This window comes from Jaculus jaculus, chromosome 12, assembly GCF_020740685.1.
Source record: "Jaculus jaculus isolate mJacJac1 chromosome 12, mJacJac1.mat.Y.cur, whole genome shotgun sequence".
Lineage (NCBI taxonomy): Eukaryota > Metazoa > Chordata > Mammalia > Rodentia > Dipodidae > Jaculus > Jaculus jaculus.
The window spans coordinates 5,660,303-5,684,308 of NC_059113.1; the positions used below are offsets into that span (position 1 = coordinate 5,660,303).

Genomic DNA, 24,006 nt, shown 5'->3' on the forward strand with positions numbered 1-24,006 from the left:
GTGTTGTGGGGCGGGGAAAGCCGGCCCTAGGAACAGTGGAAGGTTGGGGCTGGCGGGGGGAGCTCGTGCGGTTCTGCGCAGGCGCCAGCGGAGCGGGCGGGAGGGGGCGTGAGAGTGGACGGGGAATGTGGAAGCCCTGATGCGCTGGCAAGCGCGAGCAGGGGCGCCAGCCTAGACGCCTGCGCCTTGGCCCCGGGGTTCCGCGCGCGCCGGGCGGGTGCCCTGTGCGCCTGCGCAGTAGGCGGCGGCGGCGGCAGGGGAGGTGGAGACCGTGGAGCGGCGGCGGCGGCAGCAGCGGGTCCCGGGATTGAGGCAGCAGCGGGGCCGCCGGGGGGCGGAAGCTGAGGTGACGAAGGCAGCGGCGGCGGCGGCGGCAGCCGTTTCCCTCACGGTGGCGGAGACCAAGGCAGCGGCGGCGGACGGGGAGCGGCCTGGCCCCGGCCCCCTGCTCGTCGGCTGTGGCAGGGCCGCCGTGGGGCCGGCCCGGCTCCCGCCCCCCGCGGCTCCCCCTCCGGCTCCTCCTCCTCCTCCTCCTCCTCCTGGGAGACGCCGGGGGCCCGGCCCGAGCCGCACTCAGAGCGCCGCCGCCGCCGCCACCGCGGGAGTCGCGGGCGGTGGCGCCATGGGCGGCCTGGCCTCCGGGGGGGACGTGGAGCCGGGACTTCCCGTCGAGGTGCGTGGCTCCAACGGGGCCTTCTACAAGGTGAGGCGGCGTGCCGACCCGGGGCACCGTCTTGCGGGGTCCCCGGTTGAAGCCCCGAATCGAGGGGAGGACGGGAGCGGAGCCCGGACCCGGCAACCCTCGCGCCCGCGCGCGCCTCTCGCAGCCCTCCTCCGGGGGCACCGTGGGAGGTAACCCCCCTTTACCTTGCGTCCTTTTCTGTGACACCTGCCTCTTCTACCTGGCCCGGAGGGTGAACGTCGGTCGAGATAGTGGCTGAATGGGCGCCTCCCCTTCCCCCAGGAGAAGCCTCTTGACCCAGCTTCCAATTCACTTTTCCTCTTCCTCGGTGTCAGGGATGCCTTAGCCTTCCATCACGTCTTCCTCGGTCCCGCACAGGGAGGGAGGGTTCTTTCTTCTACATGACGGCCTTGGGAAGGCCCCCGTCTCATGTTATTATTAGACCTTTTTATCTTCGGGAGGCTTCCGTGTGCTGGCTCTGGAACCCTCGCTCTACTTCTGTATTCCTGTTCCCAGCCCAAGAAGAGACACAGTGAGGGTACGTTTTTGGCATTTGGATCTCGAGTCTCGGGGTGTTTCAGTGGAGTGGCTTTCCAGTCAACAGCAAAGTGAATGCCTTCCCTCAAGTCCTGTCACTCCACCCCACCTTTATTCCCAACGAGTCCAGCATTCTGCTCAGGGGTGGATTTGTATTTCACTTTGACCTCAGATACGTTTAGGCCTAGTCTAGTTTCTTCATCGTGAGGAGTTTAAATTTCATTATCATCTCAAAAAATGATGAAGGGATCACCAGGATCCCTTGTGGTTTTCTTAAAGGTTTTTACTTGTTGGCAGCCTTTTTGGAAAGAGAAGCGCACAATCTTTGAAAGACTTGCTTATTTCAGTTTCTTCTTTCTCCAAGATCTAGTTTCTTTTTAACTTTTTTTGAGACAGAATCTTGATATGTGGGTCTACTAGGCTAGAGTTCCCACTGTAGCCCAGCTTGGCTTTGAACTCTCAGAAATCCTACTTCAGCCTCCCAAGTTCTAGTTTTTTTTTTTGTTTTTTTGAGGTAGGGTTTCACTCTAGCCCAGGCTGACCTGGAATTCACAATGTAGGTACAGGGTGGCGTCGAACTCATGGCAGGTACTGGGATTAAAGGCATGCGCCACCACTCCCAGCTGGACTAGAGCTTTTATTAGTACTACCTTCTATATCTGGTCTGATTCTGTTTTAAGGAGAATTTTTTTTTTTCCTATTTAGATTAAGCCAAGAGACCCTTCTCGTCTGTAAGATACTTTTTTCTCTGTGTGATAGATGGAATTCTGAACTCTTAAGGACTTTTGGCCTGGAATTGTTCCAGAGACTCTTTTCTGTCTGATCATTTTGAGAGAGAAGAATCTGTAGCATCAGAAGAGCCTCCTTTCCTTCAATTCTCAGCCGTCCCTCCCCCCACATACTTTTCTGTCTTCTCTTGTCCTTGGAAATGACTTTCTCTAACTCTGAAATTATTTAATTTTATAGCTGAAAAGTGTCTTGCATTAGCCTTTGAACATGGGTTTCTGCTGTCACGTCAATGGATATATGGATATTTTATCCACTCTAAAGGCCTTGCTTTACATTTTTTCCTTCCCTGGCCAAATTTCTTTAGCTAGTACCTATGGGTACACATACCTATTTATCTTAACTTATCCTCTTGCCAGGTTTGGTGGCACACACCTTTAATCCCAGCCCTTGGGAGGCAGAGGTAGGAGGATCTCTGTGCCTTCCAGGCCAGCCTCGACTGCAGAGTGAGTTCTAGGTCAGCAAGGAGTGAGATCTTGCCTCAAAAAAAATCAATTTGCTGGGCATGGGGGCACACTCCTTTAATCCCAGCACTTGGAAGGCAGAGGCAAAAGGATCACTATGAGTTCGAGGCCATGCTGAGACTACTTAGTGAATTCCAGGTCAGTTTAGAGCCAACCCTTTTTTTTTCCCCTGAGGTAGGGTCTGTAGCTCAAGCTGACCTCACGGTGATCCTTCTACCCCTGCTGGGATTGAAGGTGTGGTACTACACCAGCTCGCCCAACTTCCCCAGTATCTTGTTCTTCTCTTGGTACTTCCCACCCCCAAATTTGGGGCTCCAACAAAAGTGATTCTTGAATTGTGTCTGAGATAAAGATAAGATGTTAGCTTTCCTTATAGGAAGCATGGCATCCATGCATATCTAGTATAGATTAATTTATAAGGTGACTGGGAAGGGACATATTTCCTGTTCCATGTGCAGGTCTCTAACAGAAAGGCTGCCACTCTTTCTCTTTACTTGTGAGCTGTGGCAATGGTAGATTTGAGTTCATGGGATCAAGATGCTTGGATTTAGAGTAAGCAGTTGGGTTAAAGTCAGTAATTTTTTGTTCCATGACTGAGTTAACAGTTAATTCCCTAAAATCAGACTTAATTCTTCATTAGTTCTGGGTACCATATAGATACCCATTCTGATGTTGCTAGATTGAGTATTCATGACTCAGCAAACTTTCTTGTGGGTCAGAGTGTTAATATTGTTTCTAGATCTATACATTTGAGACGATCCCTTTCTCGGAATTAGGTCCTATTTTAATTTTCTTTCAGGATAGATAGTGCTCTTAAGATCCACATTATTATTTTTAATACATATTTATTTGAGAGTATGTAAGGGTATGCCAGGGCTTCCTGCCACTGCAAATGAACTATAGACTCATGTCACTTAGTATGTCTTTTTGTTGTTGTTGTTGTTTTTGTTTTTTCAAGGTAGCCCAGACCTGGAATTCACGATGTAGACTCAGGGTAGCCTTGAACTCATAGCAATCCTCCTACCTCTGCCTCCTGAGTGCTGAGATTAAATGTGTGTGCCACCATGCCCAGATATATATCTGATTTTATGTAGGTACTGGGGAATTGAACCTGGACCATTTTGTAATTATCAGTCCTTCCTTCCTCCTCCCTCCCTCCCCCCTCCCTCCTCTCTCTTTGGGGGGTGGGTAGGCTCTCACTGTAGCCCAGACTGATTTCAAACTCATAGTAGTCTTCCTACCTCAGCCTCCCAAGTGCTAGGACTAGGTACGTGCTACCATGCCTAACTCGCTCCCGCTCTCTTTTTAAATAGGGCTAAGGTTTGAATCCACAGTCTTACACATGCCAGGCAAGTGCTGCACCACTGAGGTGTGCCCTCAGGCGACCTGCCATTTTTTTCCTTCCTGTATTTTCTTTTTCTCTGCACCCCCCCCCCCTTTTGAGGCAGGATTGTAGTTCCAGTTGCCCACAACTCCCTGTGTAGCCCAAGCTGGCCTCCAATTCTTGGGTATTCTGCAGGCCTCAGGCTCCAAGTGCTGTGATGACAGCTATTCCTTTCTTAATGAATGGGGCTTCCTAAGCTGAGTGCATAGTTCTTACCTATACTCTTTGTATTTTTCTCCTAGAACTCCTCCTTATCTTTTAAAAAATATTTATTTAAGAGAGCAAGATAGTATGGGTGCACCAGAGCTCCTGCCACTGCAAATGAGCTCCAGATGCATGTGCCACCTTATGTATCTTGCTTTACATGGGTACTGGGGAATTGAACCCTGGGTTGGCAGGCTTTGCAAGCAAGCACCTTAACTACTGAGCTCTCTCTTGAACCCTTTGTCCATTTCTTTCTTTCTTTTTTTTTTTTTTTTTTTTTTTTTTAATTTAATTTATTAGTTTTCTTTCTTTTTTTCAATATTTTATTTTTATTTATTTACTTGAGAGAAAAATGGAAGAGAGAGAGAGAGAATATGGGTGCACCAGGGCCACCAGCCACTGCAAACAAATTCCAGTTGCATGCGTCTCTTGTGCATCTGGCTTACGTGGGCCCTGGGGTATTTAACCTGGGTCCTTTGGCTTTGCAGGCAAGCACCTTAAAGCCACTAAGCCATCTCTCCAGTCTTCTGGTTTTTTTTTTGTTGTTTTTTTTTTTTAAACAACTCCAGATGCATACACAGTCACATGTATCTGACTTTATGTGGGTACTGAGGAATTGAACCTGGGCCCTTTGGCTTTGCAGGCAAGTGCCTTAACCACTAAACCATCTCCCTAGGCCTCCTCTCCTTTTTTTGAGAAGGGGAAGATGGGGACTAATTTCTTCTAATTTAATGAAACCAAAGTTCCTAGAAAAGTAGAGGTCTTTTCCTTTGTCTCATAGTACTAAGCCCCAGAAGCAAAAGCCTGTTAAATCATTCTGGGTCTTGATGGTTTTCTTTTTTCCTTCTTTTTTTTAAAATTTAATTTGTATTTATTTAATCTGTGAAGGATAGGACAACCTCAAAGTATCTGTCCTCTCTACCTTCTTTGAGACAGAGTCTGATCTCTTGCTTTTTGCCATTGTGTACACCAAACTATCTAGGCCTCAAGCTTTGGGATTCTCCTGGCTCCACCTCTCAATACTGTAGATGTGTTGGGATCACAAATTTTTTTTTGTTTGTTTGAGGTAGGATTTCACTCTAGTCCACGTTGACCTGGAATTCACTGTGTAGTCTTAGGGTGGCCTCAAACTCATGGCAGTCATACTTCTGCCTCCTGAGTGCCACGATTAAAGGCATGTGCCACCATGCCTGCCTTTGTTTTTACTTTTTATTTTTATTTTTATCTTTGTGATTTTTCGAGGTAGGGTCTCACTCTAGCCCAGGCTGACCTGGAATTCACTATGGAGTCTCAGGGTGGCCTCGAACTCATGGCAATCCTTTTACCATTGCCTCCTGAGTGCTGGGATTAAAGGCATGCGCCACCACACCTGGCTATTTTTATTTTTTAAATCATTTTATTTTATTTATTAGCAGAAGAGGCAGACAGAATCAGTGTGCCAGGGCCCTCAGCCACTGCACACAAACTGCAGATGCATGAGCCACCTGTGTAACACATCTGGCTTTATCAGTGTATGGGGAGGCTCAAACCTGGCTTGGCAGATGGGCAAAGTAAGTACTTTTAGCTGTACCCATCTCTCCAGCCCCAAGGTGGTTTTCTGACAGGTTCCACTCATCTGTTCTTGCCTTCACCTGCTTATTTTCTCAGTGAGCATAGACCAAACAGGACTTGGAGCACACTTTCCAGAACTGGTATCCTCAAGGAAAACCTAATATCTGGGGTGAATGGGTAGAATTAAGAGAAAGAGAGTACTGGAATGTGAATTTGGGAAGCGAGCTTATTCTGGAGAACATTTGAAAGAAAAAGGTCCTGGAGGAGTAAGGGTGAGTGACTGGGTTAAACTGCAGAGGAGGGATGACTCCATTCTGAGCTTAGCAGTTTTGTTTTGAGTCGTGTTTGTTGAAAAAAATGGTAGTAGTGCTACTCACTTTGAGGAGTGTTAGAGGAGAATTGCATTAGTGCTGTCAGCATAGACCTTACGAACGAGTACATCTAGGAGTGGGAACTTCTTTATGAAAGAGGCAAGTGATTGTCAGTTCTTTCTTTGTTTCTTTTTTTTGTTTTTTTCTTTGAGGCAGAGACTTGCTGTAGCCCAGTCTAACCTGGAATTCACTCTGTGGTCCCAGGCTGGCCTTGAAGTCACAGCCATCCTCCCGAGTGCTAGGATTAATGGTGTGTACCATCATGCCTGCCCAGACTTTTTTTAGTTTTAAAATTTATTTTTAATTAGTTAATTTATTTATTAGAGACAGAGAGAGAGAATGGGCATACTAGCCACTGCAAATAAACTCCAGACACATGTGCCACCACGTGCATCTGGCTTATGTGGAACCTGGAGAATCAAACCTCAGTCCTTAGGTTTTGCAGGCATGCACCTTAACTGATAAGCCATCTGTGCAGTCCTTTTTTTTTTTTTCCTTTCCTTTTTCGAGTTAGGGTCTTGTTATAACCTAGGCTGTCTTGGAATTTACTATGTAGTCTCAGTTGGCCTCAATCTCATGGTGAACCTCCTACCTCTGCCTCCCAAATGCTGGGATTAAAGGCATGCACCACCATGTCTGGCTTTTAAAATTGTTTTTTGAAGTAGGGTCTCTAGTGCAGGCTGACCTGGACTTCACTATGTAGTCTCAGGCTGTATTGTTACTTAAAATTTTTTTTTTTAAATTACTTATTAGAAAGCAGAGACAGACAATGGGTGTGCCAGGGCCTCTAGCTGCTGCACATAAACTCCATATGCATGAGCCAGTTTGTGCATCTGGTTAATGTGGGTCCTGGGAAATCAAACCTAGGTCTTTTGGCTTTGCAGGCAAGTGTCTTAACTGCTAAGCCATCTCCAGTCCTGGATTTCACTTTATTTTTTTATTTTTTATTTTTTTTTAATTTATTTATTTGAGAGCGACAGACACAGAGAGAAAGACAGATAGAGGGAGGGAGAGAGAGAGAGAGAATGGGCGCGCCAGGGCTTCCAGCCTCTGCAAACGAACTCCAGACGCGTGCGCCCCCTTGTGCATCTGGCTAACGTGGGACCTGGGGAACCGAGCCTCGAACCGGGGTCCTTAGGCTTCACAGGCAAGCGCTTAACCGCTAAGCCATCTCTCCAGCCCTCACTTTATTTTTTAAAATAATTTTTTTTTTTTTAATTTCTTTGAGAGCGACAGACAGAGAGAGAAAGAGGGAGACAGAGAGAGAGAATGGGTGTGCCAGGGCCTCCAGCCACTGCAAACGAACTCCAGACGCGTGTGCCCCCTTATGCATCTGGCTAATGTGGGTCTTGGGGAGTCGAGCCTTGAACTGGGGTCCTCAGGCTTCGCAGGCAAGCGCTTAACCGTTAAGCGATCTCTCCAGCCCCTGGATTGTCACTTTTCTATTTCCTTTTTTTCTCATCCCTAAAATGTCTTGAGAATTGGTAACTTCCTTGATAATCTACCATAAAGACTTGGATATGAACTTGGATAAAGAATTCCATAAAGCCTAGGGCTACAAAGTGAGACCCTGCCTCATAAAAACAAAAGAATTCCATAAAGGCTGGGCATGATGACATATGTGCCTCTAATCCTAAGACTTGGAGGTGGAAGCAGGAAGGAGTTCAAGGTTATTCTCAGATACATAGTGAATTTGAGGCCAGTTTGTACTACATGAAACCTGTCTGAAACAAATAAAGAACAACCACAAAGGACAGAGTGACCTAGGCAAATTGGAGTAAAAGTGCTTCAAGAAGATTTGTGTGAAGGACTCAAGAGATGGCTCAGTGGTTAAAAATGCTTGCAAGCCCTGTTGGCCCAGGTTCAGTTCCCCAGTACTCATGTAAAGCCAGACCCCAAAAGGTGGTATATGAATCTGGAGTTCTGTTTTGTAGTGGCAGGAGGCCATGGCTTGCACCCACCTTCCCCTAACAGTGGAGTCCGTGAATTCCAGGGTTCTTGGTTCTTGGGTCTGCCTTTTCACTGCAGGAATTACAGGTGTGCTGCCACATCGAGCATTTTACATGGATACTGGCTATAAAATGTAGTTCCTTGGGCTTGAGGAGGCAAGCAATTGACTTACTATGCTATATTCCCATCCATAATTTGGGATTGAAAAAAAAATTTTTTTTTCGAGATAGCGTCTCACTCTAGCCCAGGCTTACCTGGAATTCACTATCTAGTCTCAGGATGGCCTTGAACTCATGGTGATCCTCCCATCTGTTTCCCAAGTGCTGGGATTAAAGGCATGTGCCACCACTCCTGGCAAAAAATGTTTTTAAAATTTTTTTTTTTGTCTATTTTAAAGAAAGAGACAGAGAAAATGGACATACCAGAGCCTCTAACCACTGCAAACAAACTCCAAACATATGTGGCACCTTGTGCAATTGGCTTACATAGTTGCTGGAGAATCAAACCTGGGTCCTTAGACTTTGCAGACAAGTACCTTAACCACTAAGCCATCTCTCCAGCTCCCCATCCTCCCAACACACACAATTTTTTTGGGAGGGGTGTTTAAAGTAGGGCCTCACTCTAGCCCAGGTTGACCTGGAATTCACTGTGTAGTCTCAGGGTGGCCTTGAATTCTTGGTGCTCCTCCTACCTCTGCCTCCTGAGTGCTGGGATTAAAGATGTGTGCCACCATGCCCGGCTCCCCCCAAAATTTTCGAATTTTTATTTCCGATTTTTAAAGAATATTTTAAATTTATTTACTTATTTAAAGTAGAGTTTCATTCTAGCTCAGGCTGACCTGGAATTCACTGTGTAGTCTCAGGGTGGCCTTGAGCTCATGGCGATCCTCCTACCTCTAGCCTGGGCTAGAGTGAGACCCTACCTCTAAAAAACAAAAATAAAAAAAAGTGTGCGCCACTATGTCTGGCTATTTTTTTTTCTTTTCAATTTTTTTATTAACTTCCATGATTATAAAAAAAGATCACATGGTAATACCCTCCCTTCCCCCACTTTCCCCTTTAAAATGCCATTCTCCATCATATCCCCTCCCCATCTCAGTCACTCTCTCTCTTATTTTGATGTCACGATCTTTTCCTCCTATTATGACGATCTTGTTTAGGTAGTGTGAGAGGTGAGGTCATGGATATCCAGGCAATTTTCTGGGGGGGGCACGTTTTAAGGAGTCCTACCCTTCCTTTGGCTCTTACATTCTTTTTACCACCTCTTCTACAATAGATACTGAGCCTTGGATGGTATGATAGAGATTGCAGTATTGAGCAGTCCTGTGACTTCTTTTTTTTTTTTTCTTTATTTGAGAGGGACAGACACAGAGAGAGAAAGAGAGAGAGAGAGAGAGAGAGAGAGAGAGATAGATAGATAGATAGATAATGGGCGCACCAGGGCCTCCAGCCACTGCAAACAAACTCCAGACGTGTGCACCCCCTTGTGTATTTTGCTAATGTGGGTCCTGGGGAATTGAGCCTCCAACCGGGGTCCTTAGGCTTCACAGGCAAGTGCTTAACCACTAAGCCATCTCTCCAGCCCTCCTGTCACTTCTTTCCAGCACCATGAGGCCTTCTGAGTCATCCCAAGGTCACTGCCATCTGAAAAGAGAAGATTCTCTACCAAAAGTGAGAGTAGCATTAATATAAGGGTATGAACATTAAGAGAAGTGCTTACTGGGCAGTTTGATAAGGATAGTATATACATTTAGCCAGACAGCAGCAGATGTTATACCCCCAGGGCTCATGACTACCCCTGTTTTAAGTTTTCAGTATCAGGGATGTATTCCCTCCCATGGAGCAGGCCTCCAGTCCAATTAGAGGGCAGTTGGTTTTCACCATGACAGGTGTGCCACTATTGTACCCATTGGCTCATTTGGCCTGGATGGCCAAATATAAGGCTTGCAGTGTCCACTGTTGAGTATCTTCACTGGTGGTATCTCTTTCTCCCATGTAACTGCATGCAGAATGGCTTCATCCAGCTTTCTGTCAGCTGGTTTACATGGAGAAGGTTATCAGCTCAGTTCCAGCAGGATTTCTCAGTGTCTTTGCTGCCCAAGTCTTCAGCAATAGGGTCTTACTATCTATTCTTGGTTGAAAGCCAAGGGCCTTGGCAAATGGCCTATTATGTTTTGGGGTCATCAGGGACCTCCCTGCCCAACAACTCTTTGGAAGGTATCTCATCCCTGGCACTGAAAATTTTCTAGCAACAATCTGAGTAGGTTTCCATGCCTGGTGTGGTGGCGCATGCCTTTAATCCCAGCACTCGGGAGGCAGAGGTAGGAGGATCGCCGTGAGTTCAAGCTCACCCTGAGACTACATGGTGAATTCCAGGTCAGCCTGAGCTAGAGTGAGACCCTACCTCAATAAAACAAAAACGTTTCCATATGATTTATTTATATCCTCTTAGATTTTGATTAGCCCTCCCTCCATCTCCACCTTTCCTTTACTCAGTCTCTTCCCCTGACCTCACTTTGGACCTTTTCACCCCCATTAATCTACTCTTTTACTTACATATATACAATACCATCCTATTAAGTACCCCTCTCCCTACCTTTCTCTTCCCTTTGTATCTCTTTTCTAGCTTTCTATGCCCAACTATTTTTGTTTATTTGACAGAGACAATGAGGCAGAGAGAATGGGAGTGCCAGGGCCTCCAGCCACTGCAAATGAACTCCAGACACATGCGCCACCTGGTGCATCTAGCGCATGTGGGTCCTGGGGAATTGAACTTGGGTCTTTGGCTTTTCAGGCAGGTGCCTTAATTGCTAAGCCATCCTGTAAATGCTTTTATTTGTTTATTTGCACAGAGAGAGAGAGGATGGTTGTACCTGGGTCTGCAGTCTCTGCAAATGAACTACAGATGCATGTGCCACTCTGTGCATCTGGCTTTATGTAGGTACTGGGGAATCAACCCTGGTTCATTAGGCTTTGCAGGCAAATGCCTTAACCACTGAGTGGTCACTCCAGCCCAATTTTGGATTTATTATTATTATATATTTTTTGCTTTTCAAGATAGGGTCTCACTCTGGCCCAGGCTGACCTGGAATTAACTTTGCAATCTCAGGGTGGCCTCAAAACTCATGACTATCTTCCTGCCTCTGCCTCCCAAGTGCTGGGATTAAAAGCATGTTCCACCACACCTGGCCAATTTTGGATTTAAAAAATATATTTATTGGGCTGGAGAGATGGCTTAGCGGTTAAGCGCTTGCCTGTGAAGCCTAAGGACCCCGGTTCGAGGCTCGGTTCCCCAGGTCCCACGTTAGCCAGATGCACAAGGGGGCGCACGCGTCTGGAGTTCGTTTGCAGAGGCTGGAAGCCCTGGCGCGCCCATTCTCTCTCTCTCTCTTCCCCTCTATCTGTCTTTCTCTCTGTGTCTGTTGCTCTCAAATAAATAAATAATTAATTTAAAATATATATATATTTATTATTTATTTGAGAGAGAGAGAGAGATAATGGGCATGTCAGGCCTCCAGTCACTGCAGAGTCCAGATGCATGCTACCTTGTGCCTCTTGTTTACGTGGGTCCTGGGGAGTTAAACGTAGGTCCTTTGGCTTTGCAGGCAAGTACCTTAACTGCTAAGGTATCACTCCAGGTGTCAATTTTGGATTTTTGATAAAAGTGAAGACAGTTTAGAAAAAGAATGGTCTTTTCAAGAAGTGGTGCTAGAAAAACTGGATAACCATAGGTTAAAAAAAAAAAAAAGACTTTTGGGACTGGAGAGATGGCTAAGCAGTTAAGGTGCTTGTCTACGAAGCCTAAGGACCTGAGTTCAATTTTCCAGTATCTATGTAATACCAGATGCACTAAGTGGCACATTTATCTGGAGTTCATTGGCAACAGCAGAAGGCCCTAGTGTGCCTATTTATTATCTCTCTCTTTCCAGTAAACAATTGTATATTTATAAATAGAGGTTGGAGAGATGGCTTAGTGGTTAAGGCACTTGCCTACAAAGCCAAAGGACCCAGGTTGGTTTCCCCAGGACCCTCATAAGCCACATGCACAAGGTGGTACATGGTGCATGCGTGAGCCTGCAGTTCACTCAAGTCTCAGGGTTGCCTTGAACTCATGGTCATCCTCCTCCCTCTGCTTCCTGAGTCCAGGGATTTAAGGTCTAGCTTGCTTTCTCTCTCTTTCGAGGCAGGGTCTCATTCTGGCCCAGGCTGACCTGGAATTCATTATGTAGTCTCAGGGTGGCACTGGACTCATGGCTCTCCTCCTACCACTGCCTCCCGAGTGCTGGGATTAAAGGTGTGCACCACCACGCCTGGCTGGGTCTTTCTTTCTTCCTATTTATTTAGTATTGAAAACTTCCATAATTGTATCCCATGGTAATTCCCTCCCTCCCTTTCCCCACTTTATCCTTTGAAACTGCACTCTCCATCACATTCCCTCCTCTTCTCAATCAGTCTCTCTTTTATTTAAATGTCGTGATCTTTTTCTCCTGTTATAATGGTCTTGTGTAGGTAGTTTCAGGCACTGTGAGGTCATGGTTATACAGGCCATTTTGTGTCTGGAGGAGTATGTTGTAAGGAGTCCTCCCCGTCCTTTGGCTCTTACATTCTTTCTGCCACCTCTTCCGCAATGGACCCTGAGCCTTTGAAGGTGTGATAGAGGTATTTCAGTTCTGAGCACTCTGTCATGTCGTCTCAGCACCAAGGTGCCTTCTGAGTTATCCCCAAGGTCACTGCCATCTGAAAAGAGAAGCTTGTCTAACCAAAAGTGAGGGTAGCATTAATGTATGGATATGAACATTAAGAGAAGTGCTTACTGGGCAGTTTGGTGAGCACAGTATATACATTTAGCCAGACACCAGCAGATGTTACACCCCTAAGCTCATAACTACCCCTGTTGTAGGTTTTCAGTATCAGGGATGTATTCCCTCCCATGGAGTGGGCCTCTAGTCCAATTAGAGGGCCATTAGTTTCCCGCATAACAGATGTTCCGCTATTGCACCCATTGGCTCATTTGGCCTGGCTGGCCAATTATAAGGCTTGCAGTGTCCACCGTTGACTATCTTCACTGGTGATTTCTGCAAACGAACTCCTGACGCATGTGTCCCTTGTGCATCTGGCTTACATGGGTCCTGGGGAATTGAACATGGGTCCTTTGGCTTTGCAAGCAAATGCCTTAACCGCCAAGCCATCTCTCCAGCCCCACATAATACTTTCCAAGCCAGTATCATTTTCTTTGTCTGGCTCACTGTTCATCATCTTCCTCTAATACAGCCTTCTGGGCACCTTCAGATTGCTTGTGTCTCCTCACCTAGAATTCTTACTTTAAGTGTTACAGCTCTTTTAGAATTTGTCTAGCAGGTTTTCTGGCTTGTGCTGGAACCTCGCTCACCCCCCCCCCAATAAAAAATTCTTATTTTAAGGGTTTGTAATGTCTTGGTTGTTTATGGCTAAGGTAGTGGTGTAATATTTTATGTATCCATTCTAGGGCTTTGTGAAGGATGTCCATGAAGACTCCGTCACGATCTTCTTTGAAAACAAGTAAGACATTGGGAATAAAGAATCCATCATATCAGGGCCTCGAAGTGTAGAGAAAAGGGGGCAGCTGAATCCTATGACACATGATAGGTATGTGTAGTAGAGGAGCTGAGGTTTTGCATAGAAATCCCAGAAGAAAGCTGGGTGTGGTGGTGCACACCTTTAATCCCACATTTGGGAAGCAGAGGTAGGAGGATCACCATGAGTTTGAGGCCACCCTGAGACTACATAGTGAATTCTAGGTCAGTCTGAGCTAAAGTGAGACCCTACCTTGAAAAAAAAAAAAAAAAAAAAAAAGAGAAAGAAAGGAAATCCCAGGAAAGGAACTGGTAAGTAGGTTGGTTCAGGGTGGGCATTTGATAGATAGTATCAAGATAGAAGAAGCCACTATATCTGGGTGTGGTGGTGCACGTCTTTAATCCCAGTGCTTGGGAGGCAGAGGTAGGAGGATCTCTGAGACTACATAGTGAACTCCAGGTCAGCCTGGGCTAGAGGGAGACCCTACCTTGAAACTGCCCCCCCCCCCAAGCAAAAGAAAAAAAGAGACCACTATGGGCATGGAGCTTAGCTGCTTAATGACCAGGGAGGGTGGAAGTGGCCTACCTGAGGGAGCAGCCCTTTGTGAAGAAATGGGCCACCACACCAGTCTGAAAGCTTTCATGTTACTGTTGTAGCTGGCAGAGTGAAAGACAAATTCCTTTTGGGGATGTCCGGCTACCACCTCCAGCTGACTATAATAAGGAGATCACAGAAGGAGATGAAGTAGAGGTAAGAGAAAAGTTTGCTTTTCCAAACTTTGTGTTTTTCTTAGGATTCTAAGTTTTTCTCTGGTTGGTTTGTGTTTCTGCTTCCCATGGTGAGCAGCCACATCTAGCCATGTAGCCAATGGAAAAGTAAAATGCAGTAGCTCTTTTCCATCACAGGTAAGGGTAATCATCCAAACTTTCAGAAGGGATCCACTTTTCTATTTATGATAAAAGTATTTGAAATCTAGTAGTCCCTGTTACCCCAAACTGCCTCAGTTCTTCTGAAGAAGCAACCCTAACTGCTGTTTGGGAGTTGGGATGATGACCAGTCTGGCTTCTTTGACCTGAGTGGTATTGTCGGGTGTAGGAATTGGAAAACTTCTCTGGTGGTTTTTCTAAAGGATTCCAACTGGTTAGTTATAAGTCCTTCCTCTCGTTTCCTGTGTCCTTGGTTTAGGAATACATTTCAAGATCTGAATGCTTATTCCATTTTTGATGCTTTTGGATGGTCTTCACTGTTCTCTTTTTTTTCCAATGTCTTCAGGTTTATTCTCGAGCCAATGAACAGGAACCTTGTGGCTGGTGGCTTGCCCGGGTGCGGATGATGAAGGGAGATGTGAGTGAGCATTGTAGAACCCGTGGAACTGGTATTTCATTCATGGAACAGTACACGGACTCTTAGGTCATCCATACTTTTTTTTTCTGCCAGTTTTATGTCATTGAATATGCTGCCTGTGATGCCACCTACAATGAGATTGTCACCCTGGAGCGACTTCGGCCAGTTAATCCCAACCCCCTTGCTACCAAAGGCAGCTTTTTCAAGGTTACCATGGCTGTGCCTGAGGATCTGAGAGAGGCGTAAGTGATGGGGAGGCCGGGAATAGACAGTGCTAGTCTCTGTCCTTAGTTCTCCCAGGTACTTCCTGCTTTTTTGTTGTCTCTGTTCTCCTAACCCTCTGGTCTGGGCCCTTCTTGCCTTTTGTACCTTCAGCCCCTCCATTTCCATTTCTAGTTTTTTAAAATCTCTTCATTATTAATTTCTTTTTCTCCCATCCCTGTTTAACTGTGGTCCCTCCTTTCTCACTTCTCTATCCCTGCACCTTTCACCGTTCTGTGCCCTCTGAGCACCTTACTCTTCTCTGCAGCTGCTCCAATGAAAATGTCCATAAAGAGTTCAAGAAAGCACTGGGAGCTAACTGCATATTCCTCAACTTCACAAACAGTGAACTCTTCATTCTGGTGAGTTTTTCTGCTTGAATTTTACATAGGGAGGCAGAGGTAGGAGGAACACTGTGAGTTCAAGGTCACCCTGAGACTACATAGTGAATTCTTGGTCAGCCTGCGCTATGGTGTTGGAGGAATGGCATAGTGGTTAAAGCATAAACTATGTAGCTCTTTATACTGACTCTTTGCTTGCTTTTTTGCTATAACTACCCAGATTGCCAGCCTCTGTGGCTGATTTTTCTTTTACTTGCCTACCTTCTTCATTTCTGGTGTTTTTCACCACAACCAACCTTTTTTTTTTTTTTCTTCTTCTTTTAGTTTTTTCAAGGTAAGAAGATCTCACTCTCATTCATACTGATTTGGAACTCACAGCTGGGCTAGATTGAGGCCCTGCCTGGACAAAGCCAAATGTAAAACAAAAACAGTCTTATTAGTTGATTTGCACACTTGTTTGTGCCAGGTCCTCTTGCCACTGCAGACATACCAGAGGCATGCACCCCTTTATGTGTCTGACTTGACTTGGGTACTAGGGAATTGAATCCAAGCTTTCAGACTTGCAAGAAAGTGCCTTTAACCACTGGACCATTTCCCCAGCTTTATTCACCCCCCCCCCCCCAAGTAGGGTATCCGTAGTCCCAGGCTGGCTTCAAACTCACAACAATCATACCTCTACCTCCCAAGTACTGGGATTAAAGGCGTACATGCCTGTCTTAACCTTGTTTCTTTTTTTTTTTTTTTTTAATTTTTATTAACATTTTCCATGATTATAAAATATATCCCATGGTAATTCCCTCCCTCCCCACCCCCACACTTTCCCATTTGAAATTCCATTCTCCATCATATTACCTCCCCATTACAATCATTGTAATTACATATATACAATATCAACCTATTAAGTATCCTCCTCCCTTCTTTTCTCTACCCTTTATGTCTCCTTTTTAACTTACTGGCCTCTGCTACTAAGTATTTTCATTCTCACGCAGAAGCCCAGTCATCTGTAGCTAGGATCCACATATGAGAGAGAACATGTGGCGCTTGGCTTTCTGGGTCTGGGTTACCTCACTTGGTATAATACTTTCCAGGTCCATCCATTTTTCTGCAAATTTCATAACTTCATTTTTCTTTACCGCTGAGTAGAACTCCATTGTATAAATGTGCCACATCTTCATTATCCACTCATCTGTTGAGGGACATCTAGGCTGGTTCCATTTCCCAGCTATTATAAATTGAGCAGCAATAAGCATGGTTGAGCACGTACTTCTAAGGAAATGAGATGAGTCCTTTGGATATATGCCTAGGAGTGCTATAGCTGGGTCATATGTTAACCTTGTTTCTTAACATCTGCCCTTTTCCTGGGATTCAGGCATTCTGGTGCCCAGTCCTTAATTTTCCCTTAATGTGTATGCAGTTTGCTTGTGGCTTCTCTCCCTCCCATTCATTCATAGTTGTTTTAAATTACTTTTTCACTGGTTTGTCCCCAGTCCACCACAGAAGCCCCAGTGAAGCGGGCCTCGCTACTGGGTGATATGCATTTCCGAAGCCTGCGCACCAAATTGTTACTCATGTCCCGCAATGAAGAGGCTACCAAACATCTTGAGGTAAGTTTTGGCTCTTCTTTCCCTTGCTGCATGGTAACATCCTCCTTTCCTGCCTCATCCTTTTTTATGAAACTAGTAGACAAAGGTTTGGGTTATTAAACCTGGATTGGCTATTAAATCTCATGCTGCTGCTCTAGATAGCAGAGCAATTCATCATGGTTTGATGAGGTTAGTTGCAGTTTTGTTTTTGTTTGCTTGTTTGTTTGTTTTTTGAAGTAGTGTGTCACTCTAGCCCAGGCTGACCTGGAATTCACTATGTAGTCTCAGGGTGGCCTTGAACTCACAGCGATCCTTATTTAGCAATACTAAATATTGGGCACTTACTGATGAACATTCACCATTACCTGTACACAGTACAAATTACTTGCTCCAGTTCCCAGTGTCTCTTAATACTCATCTTTCTCAGAATTTGGCTTTATTGCTTTGTGATAGCAACAAATAGTCTTTTCAAAGGTCTTAAAAACATGGGTTGTGGGCTGGAGAGTTGGCTTAGTGGTTAAGTGTTTGCCTGTGAAGCCTAAGGACCCCGGTTCGAGGCTCGATTCCTTCCCCAGGTCCCACGTAAGCCAGATGCACAAGGTGGTATATCCATCTGGAGTTCGTTTGCAGTGGCTGAGGCCCTGGTGGTCCAATTCTCTATCTCTCTGCCTCTTTCTCTATCTGTTGCTCTCAAATAAATGAAAAAAAAATTGAAAACAAAAATATGGGCTGGGGTCCTGCTGGGCATGGTGGTGCATGCCTTTAATCCCAGCACTTGGGAGGCAGAGGTAGGAGGATTGCCATGAGTTCGAGGCCACCCTTAGACTACAGAGTGACTTCCAGGTCAGCCTGAGCTACAATGAAACCCTACCTCGAAAAAGCAAAAAGAAAAAGTGGGGGGAGTGCTGGGAGACTGGGAAGATGCCCCATTTGACTAAAGGCTTGCGACACAAGCATGAGGGCCAGAGTTTGGAACCTCAGCACCCAAGTAAAAAAGCTAGATGCTGTGGCAGGCACTTATAACCCTACCCATATGTAAAGACCTGAAAAACTGTGTCACCACCATGCCCAGTTTATTTATTTGAAAGAGATGAACAGAGAGAAGGAGAAAGGGTGCACCGGCCTCCTGCTGCCACATACAAATGTCATTTTGTGCACGTGGCTTTATGTGGGTACTGAGGAATCATCCAGGCATTCAGTCTTTGCAAGCAAGTACCTGTAATCTCTGAGATGTCTCTAGCTCTCCTCCTCCCTTTTTTTCCCCATTTTTGTGAGGGAGGGTCTTGCTGTAGCCCAGGCTGACCTGGAATTAGTCTCAGGCTAGCCTAGAACTCACAGTGAGCCTCCCAAGTGCTGGGATAAGAAAGGCTTGCACCATAATGCCTGGCTAAATTTTTAAAAAATATTTTATTTTTATTTATTTATTTGAGAGGAAAAGAGACAGAATGAGAGAGAGTGACAGGGAGGGGGGGAAGAGAGAGAAAGGGCGCACCAGGACTTCCAGCCACTGCAAGCGAACCCCAGGTGCATGTGCCACTTTGTGCATCTGGCTTATGTGGGTACTGGGAAATTGAACCGAAGTCTTTTGGCTTTGCAGGCAAGCCCCTTGACCACTACCCCATCTCTCCAGCCCCTTTTTTTTCCCCCTGAGGTAGGGTCCTACTATAGGCCAGGCTGACTTAAAATTCTCTCTGTAGTCTCAGGGTGGTCTTGAACTCAGAACTCATGGCAGTCCTTCTACTTCTGCCTCCCGAGTTCTGGGATTAAAGGCATAGGCTAACCCACCTGGCTTAAATTTTTATTTTTTTATTTATTTACATGCCCAGGATATGTGGTGCTGGGCATTGAACCCAGGGCTTTGCATGCTAGGCTGAGCTATAACCCCATTCCTGTTTTTTGTTTTTTTTTTTTGGTTTTTCAAGGTAGGGTCTCACTCTAGCCCAGGCTGACCTGGAATTCACTATGGAGTCTCAGGGTGGCCTCGAACTCACGGCAATCCTCCTACCTCTGCCTCCAGAGTGTTGGGATTAAAGGCGTGTACCACCATGCCCAGCCCTGTTATTTTTTTATTGTGATTTTTGTGTAACGTGTCTCACTGTAGCCCAGGCTGACCTGCAACTCTCTAGTTCCATTGATCCTCAAGTTGGCCTCATTATGTAGCTGAAAACAAGCTTGTGTAAAATCATAAGGAATAGTATATTTTCCTTATTTATTTATTTGCAAGCAGAGAGAGAAATAGAGAACAGAGACACAAAGAGGGTGTGCCAGGGCCTCCAGCCCCTGCAAGTGAACTCCAGATGCATATGCTTTTCTTTTAATTAAATAGAAACTTTGTATGGATGCATCATATGTTGGTACCATGATTTTCCCCCTTCCCTGCCTCCATTCCACTGAAGGGCCTCCTTGGTGGGATTGCTGGTATTCACCATGGAGTTGTGAGAGCAGTCAGTCTTTGGGTGGGTAGGATTGTTGAGTCAGGGTCACTATATCCCAGGCTGGCCTCAAAGTTTGTATGTAGTTGATTATGACCTTGAGCCGCCCACCTCCACCTTTAAAATACTGGAATTGAAGACATGAGTGCCACTCACTACACCCAGCTAGCTGCTTTTGAACTTCTGTCTTCTTGACCCTGAGCCCAGGTAGCCCCTCTAAGGACTAGTAAGGAAAACAAGTGGACAGCCAGGCATGGTGGCACACACCTTTCTTTTAATCCCTGCACTTGGAAGGCAGAGACAGGAGGATTGCCATAAATTTGAGGTCAGCCTGAAACTAGAGTGAGTTCCAGGTCATCTTGGGCTAGAGTGAGACCATACCTCAAAATCACCAAAAGAGAGCCGGGTGTGGTGGCGCACACCTTTAATCCAGCACTTGGGCAGCAGAGGTAGGAGGATTGCCTTGAGTTCAAGGCCACCCTGAGTCTACATAGTGAAATCCAGATCAGCTTGGACTAGAGCATAACCCTACCTCAAAAAAACAAAAAATAAAACAAAACAAAAAAATCACCAAAAAGGGGGGGGGGGGAGAAAATTAAGTAGAATTGTAGTTCCCTAAATATTTTCCATTTCTGCTTTTTTTGTTGTTGTTTTTGCTTTAACACACACACACACACACACACACACACACACACACACACGCTCTCTCTCTTATTTTATTTATTAGAGAGAGAGAGTATAGGCATGCCAGGGCCTTCAGCTGCTGCAAACAAACTCTAGACACATGTGCCTTATGCATCTTATGTATTATGTGGGTCTTGGGGAATTGAACCTGGGTCCTTTGGCCTGCAGGCAAGTGCCTTAATGGATAAGCCACCTCTCCATCCCTAGTTTCTGCTTTTTTATTCAACCCTCCCCCCCCATCCCACCTCATGTTGAAGAAGGGACATAGAGCTTTCCTGAAACTTGGCAAGTTTTTTACTACTGAATTAGATTCTCAGCCCCAATGTGCTGGAATTTATCCTTGGGGACATTGATAGACCTTTGAGATTGCTTTTGTTTGCTTGTTCTTGAGGTAGGGTCTTCCTCTAGCCCAGGCTGACATGGAATTCACTATGTGGTCTCAGGTTGACCTCAAATTCATGGCAGTCCTCCTACCTCTCCCTCCCATATTCTGAGATCAGAGGCTTGCACCACCATACCTGGCTCTCTTCCTAGTCTTTTTTTTTTTTTTTTTTTTTTTTTTTTGAGGGAGGGTCTCACTCTAGCCCAGGCTTACCTGGAATTCACTATGGAGTCTCAGGGTAACCTCGAACTCACTGCAATCCTCCTACCTCTGCCTCCCGAGTGCTGGGATTAAAGGCGTGCGCCACCACGCCCGGCTTTCTTCCTAGTCTTGAGAACAACTTAGGTCAACGGTCATTGACTTGGCAGATGACAAACCAGAGGTACAATGTGTATTGTTTAGATTCACACTGTCAGATAGTGTTAGAGCCAAATCCAGAAGTTTGGCCGTTTTTAGCTCAAACTGTCTTCATTATGGGATCCTTCATCCTGCCCTCCCCCAAGCCATGATCCTTAAAATGCCTGAGCTTTTTGTGCAGGTCTTAATTTTAATTAGATATGGAAATATTTAGTATGTAAAGAACACATGTTGGTACCATCCTTTCCCTTCTCCTTGCCCCCTTTTTAAAAAAAATTTTTTTTTGTTCATTTTTATTTATTTATTTGAGAGTGACACACAGAGAGAGAGAGAGAGAGAGAGAGAGAGAGAGGGGGGGGGGGGCACGCCAGGGCTTCCATCCACTGCAAACGAACTCCAGACGCGTGCGCCCCCTTGTGCATCTGGTTAACGTGGGTCCTGGAGAATTGAGTCTGGAACCGGGATCCTTCGGCTTCACAGGCAAGCGCTTAACCGCTAAGCCATCTCTCCAGCCCCCTGCCCCTTTTTTGAAGAGGCCTTCCTTGTTGGGGATGTGGGTCAACCCCGTGGGGATTGTGGGTCATGCATTATTGGGTGGGGGCTGGGGGTTGGGGAGGCAATGTCTATGTGCAAAATGTCCCAACTTGTGGCTCTAAGTCTTCCTCCTCTTCCACAAAAATTCCCTGAGTGGAGCATTTTAAGTACTTCAGTGATGGGCACTTAGGTGTCTCTGGATCTCTGGTTTGGCAGGTGTTGAGTGTCCTCAGTGTCTTCTCTTTCACCCTTGTGCTGATATTTCATGTTCACTGAGAAAGCAGCACTTTTGCTTATTTCCCCAATTCCTCTGTGGTTTTAGCTGGGGCCAGGGTGGAGTGCAGTAGGTCATTTATCTCCTCAGGTCCAGCTTCCATCTGAAAAAAAATAAAATAAAAGATTCTCCAATGGAGAATGAAGTCAGCACTTGTTAAATGGGATAACCATTATAATTTAGAATTTAAAGGGTGTAGACCCTCTTGTAGCCCAAGATTAGTGGGAGCTGAACAGTGGAACGCAGAATCATTAATCATTACCTGGATATGATTCTGACTTATTTCCCAGTTCCAGATATGGTTTCTTTTCCATGAATGGATCTGTTAGTCCATCTAAGAGCAGCTGATTACCCACCATGGTTGTGTGCCATTATTGCACTTGTGAGCATCACATTAGGTTGTTTGCTTCTGAGTTGCTTAGACTTTCAGATGTTGGCCACTTTCCCCTGGTAGCTCATGTAGTGCCTTCCAGCACTAGATGGCCTAATTGTCTGGGGACTGGCTGTCCTCTGGATTCCAACCATGTCTCTCCATGGTCCATGCTGACAGCATATATCTTCAGCAGTAGGATCTGGTGAGTAATCAAGTGCTATGACAGAAGTCTGTCTTGTTTGTTTGGGGAGATCTAGTAGATTTCTCTGATCAACAGTTCATTGTGGATATAAACCACATCCAGGTATAGGGAATTATAGGCTGGTGCCAAGGGGGAAAAAAAGGAAAAGAGAAGAAACAGGAGAAATTTAAGGTTAGGTTTCATCTGACCCTCTTCAGGGCCCTTCAATTCAGGTGCTCCCCCTAAGGTCCCCTTAAGGATTCCCCCTTTTAGTCTGACTTCCAGGACATAGGATTCTATGGTACCAGTACAATTTGGGTTCAGTTTTGTGTTCCCCTCCCCCACACCATTCCCCTTCCCCCAAACTCTACCCTCAAGCCTCAAGATGCCATTCAGGTATGTCAGCAACTTGGGCTGATCCAGGTTAGGAACTGCAGATGAGTGAGACCATGCAACAGTTGTCTTTCTGTGATTGTGATTGTGTGAGTTCACTTAGGATGATTTGTTCCAAGTTTGACTATTTTTCTACAAATTTCACTGTGTTTTTTTTTCTTACTACTGAGTAGAATTCTATTGTGTAGATATACCACATTTTGGTTATCCATTCATCCAATCATGGGCACCTGGGTTGATTCCAGTTCTTAGCTACTATGAATTGATCAGCTGTAAACATAGTTGAGCAAATATCTCTGAACTGAAATGTGGGGCTTTTAGGGTAAATGCCCAGTATCTCAGGGTGGCCTCGAACTATCAGCAATCTTCCTACCTTTGCTTCCTCAGTGTTGGGATTAAAGGCGTGTGCCATCACAAAACGACTTCATTTGATTTTTGTGGGGTTTTTTTTGTTTTTTTGAGGTAGGGTCTTGGTCTATCCCAGGAATTCACTATGTAGTCTCATGGTGGCCTTGAATTCATAGTGATCCTCCTACCTCTGCCCCCCAAGTGCTGGGTTCATAGGCGTCCACCACCACACCCAGCTTTCATTTGATTTTTTTAAATTAAAATATTTTATTTATGAGAGAGAAAGAGACAAAGTGTGAATGGGCACCCTGGGGCCTTCAGCCACTGCATAAGAACTCCAGACACATGTGCCCCCTTGTGCATCTGGCTTACGTGGGTCCTGGGGAATTGAACTCAGGTCCTTAGGCTTCGTAGGCAAATGCTGCACCCGCTAAGCCATTTCCCCAGTCCCCTCATTTGATTTATTTTTTACATTTTTATTTATTTATTTATTTGAAAGTCACAGAAAGATAAAGAGGCAGATAGAGACAGAGAATGGGCACGCCAGGGCCTCCAGCCACTGCAAATTAACTCCAGACACATGTGCCCCCTTGTGCATCTGGCAAACGTGGGTCCTGGGGTATAGAGCCTTGAACCAGGGTCCTTAGGCTTCACAGGCAAGCGCTTAACCGCTAAGCCATCTCTCCAGCCCTCATTTGATTTTTTTTTAAATTTTTTATTTATTTATTTGAGAGCGACAGACACAGAGAGAAAGACAGATAGAGGGAGAGAGAGAGAATGGGCACGCCAGGGCTTCCAGCCTCTGCAAACGAGCTCCAGATGCGTGCACCCCCTTGTGCATCTGGCTAACGTGGGACCTGGGGAACCGAGCCTCGAACCGGGGTCCTTAGGCTTCACAGGCAAGCGCTTAACCGCTAAGCCATCTCTCCAGCCCTCATTTGATTTTTTTTTTTAATTTTTTATTTATTTATTTGAGAGCGACAGACACAGAGAGAAAGACAGATAGAGGGAGAGAGAGAGAATGGGCACGCCAGGGCT

The 24,006-nt window shown here is 45.7% G+C and overlaps 1 protein-coding gene and 1 non-coding gene across 2 annotated transcripts in view; both read left to right on the forward strand.

Moving 5' to 3' along the window:
- Positions 1 to 587: 587 nt before the first annotated feature.
- Fxr2 (FMR1 autosomal homolog 2) overlaps positions 588 to 24,006 on the forward strand; it is a 29,731-nt gene continuing 6,312 nt past the window's right edge. Inside the window, exons 1-7 of the mRNA XM_004669220.2 lie at positions 588 to 703; positions 13,414 to 13,466; positions 14,138 to 14,231; positions 14,754 to 14,825; positions 14,919 to 15,067; positions 15,355 to 15,448; positions 16,915 to 17,031. Of these exons, the coding sequence (XP_004669277.2) occupies positions 623 to 703; positions 13,414 to 13,466; positions 14,138 to 14,231; positions 14,754 to 14,825; positions 14,919 to 15,067; positions 15,355 to 15,448; positions 16,915 to 17,031 (660 nt within the window). The 5' untranslated portion in view covers positions 588 to 622. The remainder of the gene's footprint in view (positions 704 to 13,413; positions 13,467 to 14,137; positions 14,232 to 14,753; positions 14,826 to 14,918; positions 15,068 to 15,354; positions 15,449 to 16,914; positions 17,032 to 24,006) is intronic.
- Positions 13,253 to 13,312, forward strand: LOC123453892. The gene has a single exon (XR_006633064.1). It is a non-coding gene; the product is annotated as a U7 small nuclear RNA (small nuclear RNA).